The following is a 16,262-nucleotide window of genomic DNA, read 5'->3' as shown; positions in this document are numbered from 1 at the left end:
CTGTTTACGCCGCTTCGCTGTTTACGCCGCTTCGCTGTTTACGCCGCACTATGCGTCACCTCTGACGTGTCGCGTTTGTTACATGTCACCACTGACAACCTGGAAATGTGGGCCGGTGTTGTACCAAAAATCTATTGGCTGCAAAATGGCGGCCATGGGAGCGTGCGCGAGAGGACTTTAACAATAATTTAACAAGATTAACACTTAAAAACAATTATTTGTTTGCTCTACTTCATAGTAAAGATGTGTCTCAGTTGAACTTTTGCTTAATAAAAGGACTTTAACGGTCAGATCTGCTGCATTTTAAAAGTATTCGCTGCCTCGGTGCTCTGGGAGCACGCAGACAGGGAGGAAATCAGGAAGGAGGAACGCTGCGCATTTCTTCTAAATTTAACAAGATAAACACCGAAAACAATTATTTGTTTGCTCGACTTTATAGTAAAGACGTGTCTCAGTTGAACTTTTACTTAATAAATGCACTTCAGTGGTCAAATTAGCTGCATTTCACCGAGGCGGCGCAGCAAAATGAAGCAGATCATCACTTATATAATTGTTTTAACGTTGTTCCCACACTGAGTTTATTTTTTTTAGCTTTTACTTACAACACTATATGACGGCTTCTTTTTCATTAGTTATTGCAGAAATGTGGCACCTGCTGAATTTTTACTCCATCATCGCTTTTATCTTTTTTTTTCCCCCACCTGGTGCATAGTTTATTGTTTCTGTGCACCTAATATGGAGAATTTTTCTTATTGTCGACTTGCAGTAGACAGCGGTTTGCACAATCTTAGTCGTTAGAATCAAGGAGAACATTTTAAAGGAGCACAACTACTCTGCTGTTTGAAAAAAAATAAACTTAGCAGTTTGTCAAAAGTTTTTTATTATTATTTTATCAATTCTGGAGCAGACTGTCCTTTACATTTTCAACGTTTTGCTCATTTTTGTCATGCTAACTGCTAAAATATCTCCACACTAAACAGAATCCAAGTTTTTTTCTGTCTTTCTCAACCAGCTCCGACTCGAACAGATTTTATCTTACCAACGCAGGAAAAGCATGTTGTCTTTACTTTCACTCACTGTTACGGTCAGCGGCGGCTATTTTGGGGTTGGATTGGGAAAAAGAGTCATGAGAGATTTGTTGAAGGACACGTTCAGCAGCCTAACACAGTTACTTGGCACAAAACAGGCATTGCTTCATTAAAGAAATAGTATTATACGACTATTATGCAATGATGAGGAAAATAGAGTTTAGAGGCGCTTTTAACTCTGACTGCACTTAAGATACTGACTACTCATAACTACTCCACATAACCAAACTTAAAAACCCAAAGTACAGACTTTGCTTGTTTATAATCTGCGAGCGGGTGGAGCTTCTCTTCAATCAGATTATTTTCCTCTTTTAAACTGAGTGTTATTAAATGGTTGTTCGCACGGAGGAAGCCCAGTGGAGTCGTGCCCCGTTCAGCCACGATGGCGTTCACGACGTGCTTTCATTTGCAACATGTACCCTCAGACTTGGGAAAACATCCACATACAAACGGGTGTTTTCATTAACGAGAGACAGAGGGAGGAGGTGCAGGGAGTGTGTGTGTTAATGTGTGTGTTGGTGTGTGTGTGTGGGTGGTGATCATTTCCAGGAAGAGGTACAGAGAGGGAGAGTTTGTGTGTGTGTCACTAAGTGGCTTCCTGGTCCACCGGGTGTATCCTGTTCAAAGACCCACTCACTCAGTGGGTCGTGTGTGTGTGTGTGTTGCACATTAACTTTATCAACAACACACAAAGTTATGTCACAGTTTTTGGTGACGCCACATTCTTTGAGTTTCTGTCGTGATTACGCAGTTGTCGAGATTTGTTTAGAAAAATTAGGATTTGACTGAACATCCCACCAGGCCAGCAGCAGGAAAACGAAGGTCAAAGTTTAATAAGACATTGTTAAATCATTAAACTGGAACAAGTGAGGAATGTGCACGAAACACGTAAATTACTTATCGCATCATTCTGTTCTGAGCTTCATGTCACAGATCAGCTCAAATGATTAAAACGTTAAGAAATTAATGGTTTTATCGTCTTATCTTACAGCGTTTGTAGTGAATTGTACTCCAGATTTTTTTTATTAGTACACAGTATCTTTAAACCAGAACTTGTTTTTATCATAATACCATGAACAGCAAATTATGGGAGTTTTTTTTTCACCCGTAAATTAATTTTCAGTGCTTTAAGGGTTGATCTTATCGATTTACTGTTGACATGATAACAATCACAAATGGCCCTAAATTAAATTTGAATTAGGATTATTGGTGTTTTAACTCAAAACTCAACATTCTGGCTGCATAGTTTTGCCTTTATTTAATCCATAACAACAGAAACTCTCAAGTATTTAATGAAAATGAATTTTCTTTCACAACATTTAGAATTTTTTTTTTGATAAATTAAGAAACTCACCAGTTGAACATTAAAGTTTTGCATTGGTCTGAAGCTGAAAAATGTGAGTTACTGGTAATCTGGTAAAATCTCAGACAAAACTGTGCCATCCATCCATCCATCCATCCATCCATCCATCCATCCATCCATCCATCCATCCATCCATCCATCCATCCATCCATCCATCCATCCTCCATCTTCTGCTTGCTCCAAAGTCTGGATGCGGGGGCAGCAGCTTGGGAGGTCCAGAACTTTTCTCTCCTCAGCCACCTCTTCCAGCTCTTCTGGGAGGATTCCAAGGCGTTCCCAGACCAAAAGAGACATAGTCTCTCCAGCGTGTCCTGGGTCTTTCCTGAGGTCTCCTCCCAGTTGGACATGCCTGAAGCACCTCCCTATGGAGGCATCCAGGAAGCATCCTTACCAGATGCCCGAACCACCTCAACGGGCTCCTCTCGATGTGGAGGAGCAGCGGTTTTACTCCGAGTCTCTCCTGGATGACTGAACTTCTCACCCTCTCTGAGGGAGAGTCCAGCTACCCTGCACAGGAAACTCATTTCACCCGCCTGTATCCACGGTCTCATTCCTTCGGTCACTACCCAGAGCTCATAACCATAGGAGAGGGTAATGTAGACTGATCTGTAAATGGAGAGCTTCACCTTACAGCTCAGCTCTCTCTTCACCACAACGGACCGGCACAGAGTCCACAATACTGCAGACACTGCACTAATCTGTCTGTCAATCTCACGCTCCATTCTTCCCTCATGAACAAAACCCCGAGATACTTGAACTCCTCCACTTGAGGCAAAACCTCACCCTCGACCTGGAGATGGCAGTCCACCCTTTTCCGCCTGAGGACCATGGCCTCAGATTTGGAGGTGCTGATTCTCATCCCAATCACTTAATTCGGCTGAAGATCACGGCGCGATGACGCCAACAGGATCACATCATCTGCAAAGAGCAGAGATGGAATCCTGAGGCCACCGTCCCTCCGTACCCTGGCTGCACCCAGAAATTATGTCCATAAAAGTTATGAACAGAATCAACGAGCAGCCCTGGCAGAGTCCAACTCCCACCATGAAGGAGTCCGACTTACTGCCGGCAATGTGAACCAAACTGTTGTGGACTCGCACCGCTTGAACACAGCCCGTAGCAACGGAGTCCCAGTCCTACACTCACCCCCGTGTACCTTGAAGAACACTTTGAATGCCTTAAGTCCATAAAACACACGTATACTGTATGGGCCAACTCCCACGATCCTTCGAAGACCCTAGTGAGGGTAACGAGCTGATCCAGCATTCCACGGCCAGGATGGAACCTGCATTGTTCCTCCTGGATCTGAGGTTTGACCAACGATCTGACTCACTTCTCCAGTACCCGTGAATGGACCTTACCAGGGAGGCTAAGGAGAGTGATGCCCCTCTTTGAAGAGTGTGCCACTTTAAATTAAATACAATTTAATTTATGAGGTTATGGCGGGATTGTGAAGAAAAATGTGTTACGTTTACATTTTGTGTTTTTATTTAATCTTTTATTTGTGTAAGAGCTGCTGTTTGTGACTCAGCACCACAGACTGAGAACAGATGAGCACCAGGGGGCTCTAGAACAACGTGGGGTTCTGGATGGTGGGAAACAGAACCCCCACCTGCAAAAGATCAACACTTTGGCCCGAACAGAACCAGAACTGTGAGAATAATCTGAAGGATTTTGTTCGGTTTTAACTTTTGAAGTTTGTAATTGACGTTGTTTAAAGTTTTAATTGGCATAAATTTTACGACCAATCAGCTTCAGGATCTTCTGTTTAATTGATTCCCGCTGCACACCCGCACGGGTGAGACCGAGACGCGCGCGCGCACGCATCCTTATCATGCCTCTGCCCTCGTGCCCTCTACGTCCCTCTCCAAAAATGTGTGCGCTTGAGCGCGTGGCCGCGAGGAAGGTGGAACATTGCCGGGACTTCTTTTCTTGTTTCCTGCTGTGTACCGGAAACGTGCCGGCAGCAGCGGGGCTCGATCCTGCGGCGCGTCTCGGCTGAAAACGGAGAGGAACATCTTCTTGGTCTGTCAGCTGGAAAACATGGAGCCGCAGAACCGTCTGAGGATCTGAACAGGTAAAGAACCCATTTTTCCTAAAGTTCACAGTATTTAGAGACTCTCGGTACCCGAGGACCAGAACCGATCCGGTCCAGGGAAGTGAATAAACCTGAATCTGGAGAAATGCTCCTGTCGTTTGATCCCATGAGCAGCCAGGATGCTATTTTTAACAATTAATAAAACTAATTAGCCTTTAATTAACAACAACCGCTAAAAGACAGATAATAAGTTTTCAATAATTTTAAATTTACCAATCAGCCATGGCATTTAAAAGTGTTCCCAATTATTATTATTTTTTAATTTTCAGTTTTTCTGCCCTGATTGTGAGTTTTGCATGTGTTCCTTCTGAGGGCCAAATAACACATTTTAGGAGGAAATTAGAGCATTTCTGAACTCAAAAGCATGACTGTTATTATAAACAATAACAATAAAAAAAAAACAAGAATTTATTCAGTTTTTATTCCTTGATTTATGGGGGGAGATTATGAATTGTAATTAAATTATTTGTAGAAGACAGATGTTTCTTATCCAATATGCAACAACCTGAGCTGCATGTTAATTAATCCGCTCAGTGCTTGTGTTATTATACTGGAATTTGGCAAAAGTCTGAATGTTTCTCATCTTATTCGTTCAGAATTAAAACAGCTGCTCCCTGGATGCAAACACTAAAACATGCATGAATAACAGGTCTTTGCTCATCTTTTTGTTTCTTCTGTTAAAGATAACAGAAGGTTAAGGTGAATCCTAAAGCTCAGCTGTTTGTGTCCTGTTTGATCTGCTGCTGGATTATATAAGACTGATGGCAGGACAATGGCACAAACACATGTACATACACACACACAGGAACACGCCTACTAAAGCACACACACATGTGCAGTACCTCGATTATTTATGTCTTTATTCCTGATCTCTACTTAAAAACAGACATTTATTAATAATTATTGTGTATTAAAGCTTTCCATTCTGTATTAATCATCACCTCAGCAGGAGAACAGCTACCTGTCCAGATGTTTCAGAGATGTTGAAGATCAGGCAGTCATCGCCTTCCATTGCACGCAACACGATTGTTAGATATTTTAGTTTGTGTTTGTTTTTTTTCTGAATGGTTTCTGAATTTCTGCACATTTTTAAAGGCGCACATAAAAATGCTTAATTCAAACGGCGCCGATGGTTTCAAACTGTCTCCGTCCAGCGTCTGATCGCTTCGTCTCCTCAGCTTCACTCCCATCTTCATCATCCCGCTTGGTTGGGAATCGTTTACTCATTACTCAAACGGTAAACACGGTCGTAGCAGTGTTTAACCAACAATTATCTGCTAACAGCTCGGTTGTGGACATTACTTACAAGCCTGTGGATCCTCAAACACACATGGGGCCCACATTGAGCTAATGGGTAACAGTTTATGTGTCCCACATGGAAAAACTGGCTGAGTTCCCGTATGCCGGACCAGTTCCTCGAGGGGAATCCACTGATTCTAAAATGTTGAACGTTCAAAGACAATTAAGATGACTCACTTTGGAGTTGTTTTGAAAATAAAGGATAGGTTTGCTGTCTGTTTTATCCTGGAGACAAGTTGTTTTAATGTAGAAGACACAGTTTTATACAGACATGTTGTTTTTATTCAGTAAAGAAGCTGATTTAACCACAGAACAGAAAACTTAGTTTAACTTAGTGGACAGACCCTATTTTAGTTTTTTTCTCTGTATAAATCTATATGTATTAAAACTAAACATTTTTTTTTATGTGTATAAATGAAAGTTATTGGGAATTTGGTCTTGTTGCCTGAGTAATGAGGCTGTTGCACTTGGTGATGTCGTGATTCGTGTGTTTTAGTGCTTCTCTGTTTTGGGGTTTATTTTCATGTCATTCTGTGTTTCTCTGTGCCACAAGTTCATTTTTCCCAGTACTTTTCCATAGACAGTCTATGCTCCTCCCACTTACACCTGTTCCCCATTCCTGTTAGTCTCAGCTGCAGACACTTACCTCATCAGTCCCAACCTTTTAACTGCGTATCATGTATTTTGTGTCTCCTCGAGTTTCTCATTCGCAGTTTTCGCTGCCATGTCAGCCGCTTGTTTTTGTCAAATAAATCTTTAATTAATTTATTTATATTTTACTCAAACTCCTCGTGTCACATCTGCATTCGTGGCTCGTACCTCCACTTGTGACAGCTGAACTTGAGTCGTATCTCATTAGGTCCAGGTAGTAGGGGTGGGAAACTGCAGTGTAGAGCAAAATATTTTGCTCTACACTGCAGAATGAAGCAGTTCTCACTCAAACAAGATAATGCTGATTGTGCAGAATGCTGAGCAGAGTAATGAGTATATATCGCAATGGATGTCGATGCATCACGTTAGAACTTTCTTCAGTGATTCCACCATTTTTGTTTTCGCTACCTGAGAATGAGAATAGCTGCGCTTGTGTGTTTTACATAGGATGATTGAATTCTACTGGTTCCAAAGGTGCAACATAACGTGCAGCCACATGTTGCATGCCAAGTTTTAGAAAATGGGACCTATTTGTGTGGTCACAGCTTGGAAAAATATATTCCAAGCTGTCCACAATATTTTGTTGCCCATCATACGCTTCAAATGTTTTGATACATATTAGAGACTCCCTCACGAATGTCCTCGCCAACTAGACGCCAACAGTCATGGCTAAGTGAGATCCTTTTGCAGTGGCAGCAACTAGCAGCCACTTTTCTCCTTCAGGCGAAGTGTGAACTTCTCTTGCATATGACCCAGTGCTGTGGACTCGAGTCGTTAATGTTATGACTTTAGACTTGAAAAAATGTTCAGCGACTTATGACTTGGACTTTGACCTGTTTACTTGAAAACACTTGATATTTTACCCATAATCTTAAGTTTAAAAACTGCGGTGAAGTGAGTTCTAGGTTGGATATTCGAGCTCCATGGATTCAGTCGTCTCTTCATCTCGTTCGATCCGATGCAGGCAGCCTGATTTCAGTCAGCTGTGCTCAGTCTGCCCCCTCCTCCGAGGTGCAAAGGTTCGCTTAGGAACCGTCAATAAATTACCAAACCAAACATTCTTGAGGAAAAAAATTAATAGCTTTCATGTCTCGTGACCCACTGACACAGAACAGTCCAGCACTGCAGCTCAGTCACCACCTGGACATTGTTGATGAACAGAACACCTTATTGTTCTGGTCAATGAACTTCACTGTTTCATGAGGCCACCAGAGTTGTGGCAGTGCCTGCACGTAGAGCTCGAGTTTTCAGCCATGGTGACATCATTCTACGACCTCATCGTGCACAAATGACTGAGACTTTTGGCCAGTTTGGTCTTTTTCAAATGCAGAATAGCCGAAATAACTTAAACTGTCATTGTTCAGTTCATTCGTTTGTTTTGTTTCTCTGTCACACATGGACACATAAAAACACGTGTTCACTGAGTGACCAGATGAGAGAGGAGATGAAATGAATTTACTGTGATGCTTCTTTGTAATGTACTGTGGAAATATCAGCACTTTTTGTCCGAACATGGAGTTCTGCTTTTTTTTTATTTTTCACTGAATGTTTATTCTAGAAAATTATAGTTTGAAGGAAGATTATTCTTGCAGCTAAGTTTATTTGAACTGTGCAATCTTAGAATGACTTTAACACTTTGTAAGTTCAGTTGCACATGTTTGAGCATGATTTGAGATAAATACAGATTAAACACACGGTCTATTATTTACATTTAACATGTAATTGCAACTTTGTTAAAAAAAAAGACTCGAAAGGACTTGAAATGTCAAGTTTTGGACTTGACTCGACGCTTACCTTGTCTTGACTTGAGACTTGAGGATAAAGACTTGATACTTGCAAAACAATGACTTGGTCCCACCTCTGCTATGACTCTTGGAAATATACATTTCCCTTTACCTTTGTAGAAGCAGAAATACTTCTGATCAAAACAGAAGGTACATTAAATTATATTCAAATCTTCATCCATAAATCACTTCAGAATAATCAATGTCCACAATGCATCAAAAACTAGATCACAACACTCACCATTACCAGGTATGGTGGACTTGCTACATTCAGCAGATTTGTGTTGGTCTGTGATGTCATCAGCCTGCGTCCACTGTCTGTTTTTTTTAAAGCTCTAACTGAGACAGTGAATGACCAGAGTTCCTAACATTTCCTTACCTCCTCCAACATTTATTTACTAACCCTTATTTAACCAGGAAAATCCCATTGAGATCACAGATCTTTTTTGCAACATCATCTCATCGGTGAGCTCCGCGACGTGCAGCCGACCCAGGACTCTGAAGTTATGCAGCGGAGCGCTCGGTTTTTATTTCTGACAGCACAGAAACATGTTCGCATGTGTTGCTGTGTCATAACTGTTTTCATGAAAACAACAAATTTCTGTCAAAACAAAAAAAAAAGACACTTACTTGAATTAGTCCTGAATTTTGTTATTGCAGCCATATATTTTGTTTTACTATTTAAAGAATGATGCACAAAAACAATAGTATGGTAAGTTTGTATGGGTTAGCTTCAAACTGTCTTTGAAGTAGTAGCTCGTGGTAGTACCGTACTTGCCGCCGTACAAGTCACATCAGTCCTAATATGTCTAATAAAGTGGAGAAAAAGAAAACAAATACATCGCTTTGCTATACAAGTTGCAGGCATGGTCATTTATGCAAAAAACTGCAACTTATACAGCAAAAATTACGGTAGCTCTTTAGCCTCATCTGCTGTGTCACAGCTTCATGTCCTGGTCGGCTGGCTGTACCTGTATACGGTGAAGTCCGTAATCTTCCATAGATCATTGAAGAATGCACATAATTTACAACTACTGGACTCTCAGTTGTAGCTCAGCGTATTTAGACAAAAACTTTTATCTGGAACAGGAGTAGCCATGGGTTTTTAACGTGAGGATGTGAAGCTCCTGTCTCCATGACTTGCAGATTTAAAATTTTACAAAAGACAAACTGTTTTATTCACAAGTATTCAAGGATTCATTCAAGGATTCAAGGTTCTTTATTTGTCATTCGCACCCCATGTGGTACATGTGGTGGAACAAAATTGTGTGCACAGTTACATCCAACAATAAAATGTAAAAGAAAATTAAGATCTACGATATGAACTAAGAACAACATCAGCTAAATATACACTAAGCACTGATAGCATAAACATGACGTCGAGCACTAACATGAGTCTGTGTGAGCAGATGAGCACGAATGAACACAGCAACATGAAATAGATCAGCAGCAACATGAAACAGATCAGCAGCAACATGATGTGATTTTTCACAGTGATGATTCTGGTTAGAGATTCATGAGTCTAACAGCCTCATGGTAGAAGCTGTTCCTCAGTTTAGTGAATCTACACTTAATGCTCCTTAACCTCCTTCCTGAGGGGAGTGGGGCAAAAAGTGTGTGTGCTGGGTGAGTGGGGTCCTTCATGACGCAGTTGGCTCTCTTCCTGTATCTAGAGGTGTAGATGTCTGTGATGGTGGGGAGGCTGACTCCAACAGACTGGTATTTACCGGTACTGGTAGTTTAAACTATAAAATCAGCGGTTAGGGCTGATTAACATGAGATGAGTTGTGTTTTCCTTGGCCTTTTTTGAAATCCTGTTTAACGCATAAACGTGTGGATCTGTCGTAGTCAATAAGCAAAAGAGATCAGTGGTTAATAAATGTTGTGTTGTGAGTGTCACTGCTATTTTACTGAACAACTCATTTATCTTAGTTAAAACCAGTGGTGTAGTCTATGTATTATATGTATATGTATATACACAGGTATATGGAGTATACCCACTAAAAAAGTCTGGGAATTTCGGTATACCCACTTAAAGTGCCCAGTGACACAAACCCATGTCATGTATCGTTGGCAGTGATTGGAACATTTTATAGACACACTGAGTTGGTTCAACCTGTTTTTTGTATAATTAATACTTCTGTACTTACTACTTAATACTTGAACATGCTTTGCTTTGATACAGTTTTATAAATTCTATAACATGTTTTTAATACAAAGCCAACAGTTGTACAAAGTTTGTTGTTCATTTATTCAAATAAAAGCATCAGAGAAATTTTAAATTGTTCAATGTGCTTAAAAATCAAATAAATTAACAATTACATTGTACTAACCAGTGTACTTTGGTTTCTAAGCACAGTATACCTACTACAAAAATGTAGGCTACACCACTGGTTAGAACATACTTTTTTTTTTGTCAGGTCGGTTTTATCCCGAGGTTTTTGCAGTTTTGTCCACACGATGTGCAGTGTTACATGAGTCATTGAATATGGTGTTTTCTCCTGTAGCTTGTCAGACAGGTTGTTTTACACACAGGTCATGCTAATCAAGTGTTATCTGTTCCCTGCAGAACGTGAATCATGTTGTCCTGGCACAGCTTCTCCCTCCTCCTCCTCTTCCTGCCCTTCATCCAAGCAGCTGAACCCTCTTTATCATCTGCCAATACCACGGATGAGCTTCAGATTATCACCGTTGCAGCCATCTTGCCTCTGACCAACACGGATTATGCGTGGGCATGGCCTCGAGTCGGGCCGGCACTGGAAATGGCCATCCGGCGGGTGAACTCTGACCCTTGGCTGCTACCAGGTTTGCAGCTCCATCTGGTCCACAACAACTCGGAGAACCGTGAGGGATACTGCTCGGATTCTATGGCGCCACTGGTCGCCGTTGACCTAAAGATGTCCTACGACCCCTGGGCCTTCATTGGACCTGGATGTGACTACTCTTCCTCACCAGTTGCTCGTTTCACTAGTCACTGGGATGTGCCTATGGTGACCGCTGGGGCCCGTGCTATAGGCTTCAAATTCTATAAAGCTGTCACAAACACAGGCCCCACACATGTGAAGCTGGGAGAGTTCAGCATGAAGATGCAGGAGACGTTTGGTTGGCAGCGGCAAGTCATGCTCATCTACACCGACAACAAGGATGCCAATGACGACAGACAATGCTACTTTGCTGTGGAAGGGGTCTACGAACTGCTGGGAAAACATAATATTTCCACGTATGATTACTTATTGGAGAGCGAGCCAAACTACAAGTTGGTGGTCCAAAAGATCCGGGAGAACGGACGAGGTGAGCAGCTCTAATTTCCAGGGTTTTTTGTTTCGCCTTGTACTCTTCTAGTGTTGTAGTACTCGAGACCGGTCTTGGTCTCAAGACCACTCTTTGATGGTCTTGTCTTGGACTCGACTGCATTTGGTCTCGGTCTTGTCTCGGTCTCGGACATTGAGGACTAGGGATTTTATTTCAAGACCAGTCAAGACCACAACTGTAGAAATATCACTAAATTGCCAGAACATTGTCCAGTTTATTTGTTAACATCTTTGCTTTCATTGGATGCAAAACATACTGGTTCAAATCTAGTCAATAACGTGACTCATTGCTAAATACATGTTTTTGTTATCGCTTTCACTCCCAGTGTTGCCAGGTTGGGCAGCTAACTACCAATTGGACGATTTTCATTCTGATTTTACTGGAAACTGGGAAGGTTTTTCTTGGATTGTTACGTTTTGCCACATATTGTTAAATTACCTTGGCTTGTACTGATGTGTGTTCATGTTCAAACAGTAAATATACTGTAACAATGTATTGATTGGGCAGATTTTTGTGTGATATGGTGGTTTTCAACTGATTGTTAGGCTGGAAAACCTCCACTCTATCTGGCAACACTGGTCACTCCAAGAAAACGAGAAGTGATTGTCTGGGCGGGAGAGAAGGTGTCTGTCATATCATCAGTTTTAAAATTTGGCTATTTAAATCACAAAGAATATACCGTACTTGTAAACTAAACTAATATCTATTTATGTAACTTTTTAGGTGTGTATCTACTACTTTATTGAAACCACTGTGCAACTTTATGGTTATCCTTGGTCTTGAGTTTCTATTTATTAAGAGTGTTTTGTCACTGCAGTTTTTTAAGACTTGGCATGTGATGAAACTGTTTCCAATTTAACGGTTGTGTAATTTTATTGTTCAATCACGAGCAGTTAGGCCACTGAATGTCTGATTTCTTTATGTAACTTTGAAAATTTATAAAAGCTGATGTATTCATTCAAAAGCAGACAAAGTTGCAGTATTTAACTTTTGTAAAAAAAAAATTATAATAAAATTTTATATTTTATTTATTTTATTTGAGGTCTTGGTCTCGGACCCTAAAAGTCTTGGTCTTGTCTCGGTACACTCTGGTCTTGGTCTTGACTTGGTCTCGGGTTAGGTGGTCTTGACTACAATGCTTTACTCCCTTCTTCCTTCCTTCCTCCGGTGATCATTAGAGGAAGTTGAGCTCTGACCCATCACTTGCTTTCACCGTTGTCTCTGAACTCTTATATTCCTTTAATGCAGTAATCTTTAACGAATCGTGATTAATCGTCATGGTGATGTGTCCACTTGCTTCACTACTGATTTAGCTAACCTTCTTTTGTTCGATTTTTGTGCCCAATTTTTTTCCTTCTTTGTGAGATGCTTTCACCTTTGTCCACTATTTGCTTCCTTTTTTCCAAAAGTATCAGACATTCAGTGATTTGAACCTTTATTTTGTAACTTTCCTCCTTTACTTCTCTCCCGTGGGACCAATCATCCGCTGGATTTGCGTGAACTATTGAGGTCCAACACTCCAGCTCCTTTCACTTCATTGTTTTAATTCACCTTCACTCCTTTGTCCTCCTTCTTCTTTCCTCATCCTCCCTTCTGTCATTCCCTCCCTGCCTTAATGTCATTAAATAATAGCAGTTAATTATTATTTGACTTTTCTCCGTACCGGTTAATGACTGACCTCAGCTCTGTTTTTGTGTCTGTGTGCGTGTTTGTGTGCTTTTTGTTTTATGAGCACCAATTTCAGTTTAGGGCCTCAGGAGTGACGACATTCCTGCATTATAAGGACATTCCTACGTTGTGAGGACATTTTGGTTGGACCTCTGAGCGCACACCTGTAAATAATCAGAACATGGGGAAGAAATAAATGTGCCATTTTTAATCCTCCTCTGTTTACCTTCACGTTAGTTTAATTTGAAACACATCGTCATGAAGTTCATTGCACATGTTATGGTTTCATGTATTATTATTATTATTATTCACCCATAAAATTTACTCAGACAAGAACGAAAATCTGAGACAAACCATTTTTAAATTTAAATAAAGCCTTGCTGAACTAGATGGTAATCATTATATTGCCATTATTATGAAGGGAATTGACATATTTACTCTGATTTATTATATTGTCAGAATGTAATTCTTCAGTTTAGAGAAAATATTTTATTTTACGTCACTAAATTTGTCTTATAGCTTTGCTTCCTTTATTTTTATAGCTGAAAACTTTATACGCAGACACATCAGATAGTGTTTGTCTCATCGGCTAATTTTATTTTGCACCTGTGCAGTTTTCTGACCTTTCTGTGGAAAAGTTTTAAACAGTTAATAATTGTGTGGTTATAGACGGCTCTTGGAAGTACCTCAGTTTTGCATTATGCAGCTCTTCTGGCAGAAATATTGAGATATTCCTGCTGGTGTACTCCAGGTTGTACCAGAAGTGCTACAACTAGCTACCGCTGCTACGATTTGTGCTCACAAATAATCATGTACCGTGTTTTTCGCCATATAAGTCACAAATTTTTGCATAAATTTGCAAGTCCTGCGACTTACACATCAAAGTGACTAATATACGTTTTCCCCCATATTTATAACCCAATTTTTGGCTGAGATCTGACGATTTCATTCATTCTATCATGGAAAATATTGAACACTACCATTTTCAGCCACTAGAGGGCCCTCGACTAATATGGCAAGCCAAGTGTCTCATTAATAGGGAAAAGTGGCTATTAATGAGACACTTGGCTTGCCATACAAAGACACCTTGTCCCGTTCCGGAACTCATGGAGCAAACGTCAAATCAGCCACATTTCGCTGCGCCGCCCAGGCGAAATACAGCTGATTTGACCATCAAAGTGCATTTATTAAAGAAAATTTCAACTGAGATTCACCTTTACTATAATGTCGAGCAAACAAACAATTGTTTTTAGGTGGTGATGTTGTTAAATCCTGAAGAAATGCAGAGTGAGTCCTCCCTCTGCACGCTCCCACAGCTGCAAATCAATTTGTGTAATGCAGCTGATTTGACCGTCAATGTCCATTTATTAAGGAAAAGTTAAAATTAGACACACCTTTACTCTAATGTCAAGCAAACAAATAATTGTTTTTAAGTGTTAATCTTTTTAAATACTTATTAAAGTCCTCCCGCTCACGCTCCGTCGGCCGCCATTAGGCAACCAATCAATTTTTGGCACAACACTGGCCCGTGTTTCCAAGTGGTCAACATCGATGCACAACAGTTGCGACTTATATGGCGAAGCAACTTATTTATGTTCTTTCCACTTTGTTAGACATATTTGAACTGATGTGACGTGTATGGTGGAAAGTATGGTAATTCCATATGAATTAATAATAATAATAATATGATATAATAATAATAATAATTCCATATTTTTAACTGAGGTTGTATAGAATTATGGGTGTGATGGTTTTGATGAAAATTAAAGTAACTGGAGTGGAAAAAGTTTGTTACTGCAGTTGTCATTTCAATTCATTTCAGTTTATTTGTATAGCGCCAAGTCACATCACAACTTATCTCAGGGCACTGAACAGAAACATTCATGTATATTTTTTGGGAGCCGAGATGGTGTAGGGGCAGGGCAGCCGACTTGGGACCCGAAGGGTTCGATCCCCGATCATTGTACATCTCGTGGTGTCTCTGAGTAGGACACCCTACCCTCAGTTGCTCCCCGGGCACCTTCCATAGCTGCCCACTGCCCCACCTGGTGGTGGATGGGTTAAAAGCAGAGAGCCAATTTTGCCATTGTATGAGACCATACAATGATGACAATACACAACACATAAAAAAACAAGTTAACATTATTTATCCGAGTTGTCACAACTTTTAATGTGCAGCCATGTTGAATTTTGAGTCCGGGGTTGGTTAGACACCTTTGTTTGTCATATCAATCAACCTTTATTTATACAGGTAAATCCCATTGAGCCTCGAGGACTCATTTACAAGAGAGACCTGATTTCAACAAAGAAAGATGACAACAATGGACAACAGCAACAACAATAAGCAGTTATAAAAACTCATACTACAGTTTTTTTTTTTTTTTTTTTTTTTTTTAACAAATAGGATGGCTAAAAGGAAAAAGGTAACAAAACCAAAAAAACTGCTAGATTCCGAGACAAATGTATAAAACTAAAAACAGGAACATGTCTGCATTGGTCCCTGCCAGGAGTCCAACAGATTCTTAAAGCCACTTAGAGAGGTCAAGGTCGAGAGCTTCAAATCTTTTTGTAAGATATTCCAGGAAACAGGAGCGGAGTAGGAGAAGGCCCTTTTGCCTAGTTCAGTCCTCACTGAGGGAACACTGCAGGTAATAATGTCCTGAGAGCGCATATCCCGACTTTAGGGGCATTTCAGTAGGTTTTAATGGAACTGCTATACTTCTCCAAACTGGGGTTGGTCAAAGAGTAGTGTCTCACTGGGCTGCAACATTTAGAGACTAGTTGGGGACTCCAAATTGAAATAAATTGTGAGAGGCACATGTTTTCTTGCCGTCTCACTGAATTCTGAATATTTATGATCAGCGAGTCATACATCTGTGTTTTGAGTAGCTAATTGTTTTTAATGATGGCTGAATTTGTGTGTTTTTGTGCTTTCCAATCTTTATTCTAGACTGTGCACAGGCTTTCCACCCTCATTATATCCACTTTGTACCCAACTT

The 16,262-nt window shown here is 40.5% G+C and overlaps 1 protein-coding gene across 1 annotated transcript in view; it reads left to right on the top strand.

Moving 5' to 3' along the window:
• Nucleotides 1–11,150: 11,150 nt before the first annotated feature.
• npr1a (natriuretic peptide receptor 1a) overlaps nucleotides 11,151–16,262 on the top strand; it is a 44,583-nt gene continuing 39,471 nt past the window's right edge. The window contains exon 1 of the mRNA XM_037693004.1: nucleotides 11,151–11,574. Within this exon, the coding sequence (XP_037548932.1) occupies nucleotides 11,151–11,574 (424 nt within the window). The remainder of the gene's footprint in view (nucleotides 11,575–16,262) is intronic.

Source organism: Nematolebias whitei, chromosome 19 (genome assembly GCF_014905685.2).
Source record: "Nematolebias whitei isolate Nwh7 chromosome 19, NemWhi1, whole genome shotgun sequence".
Lineage (NCBI taxonomy): Eukaryota > Metazoa > Chordata > Actinopteri > Cyprinodontiformes > Rivulidae > Nematolebias > Nematolebias whitei.
This window is presented reverse-complemented; position numbering and strand designations above follow the sequence as displayed.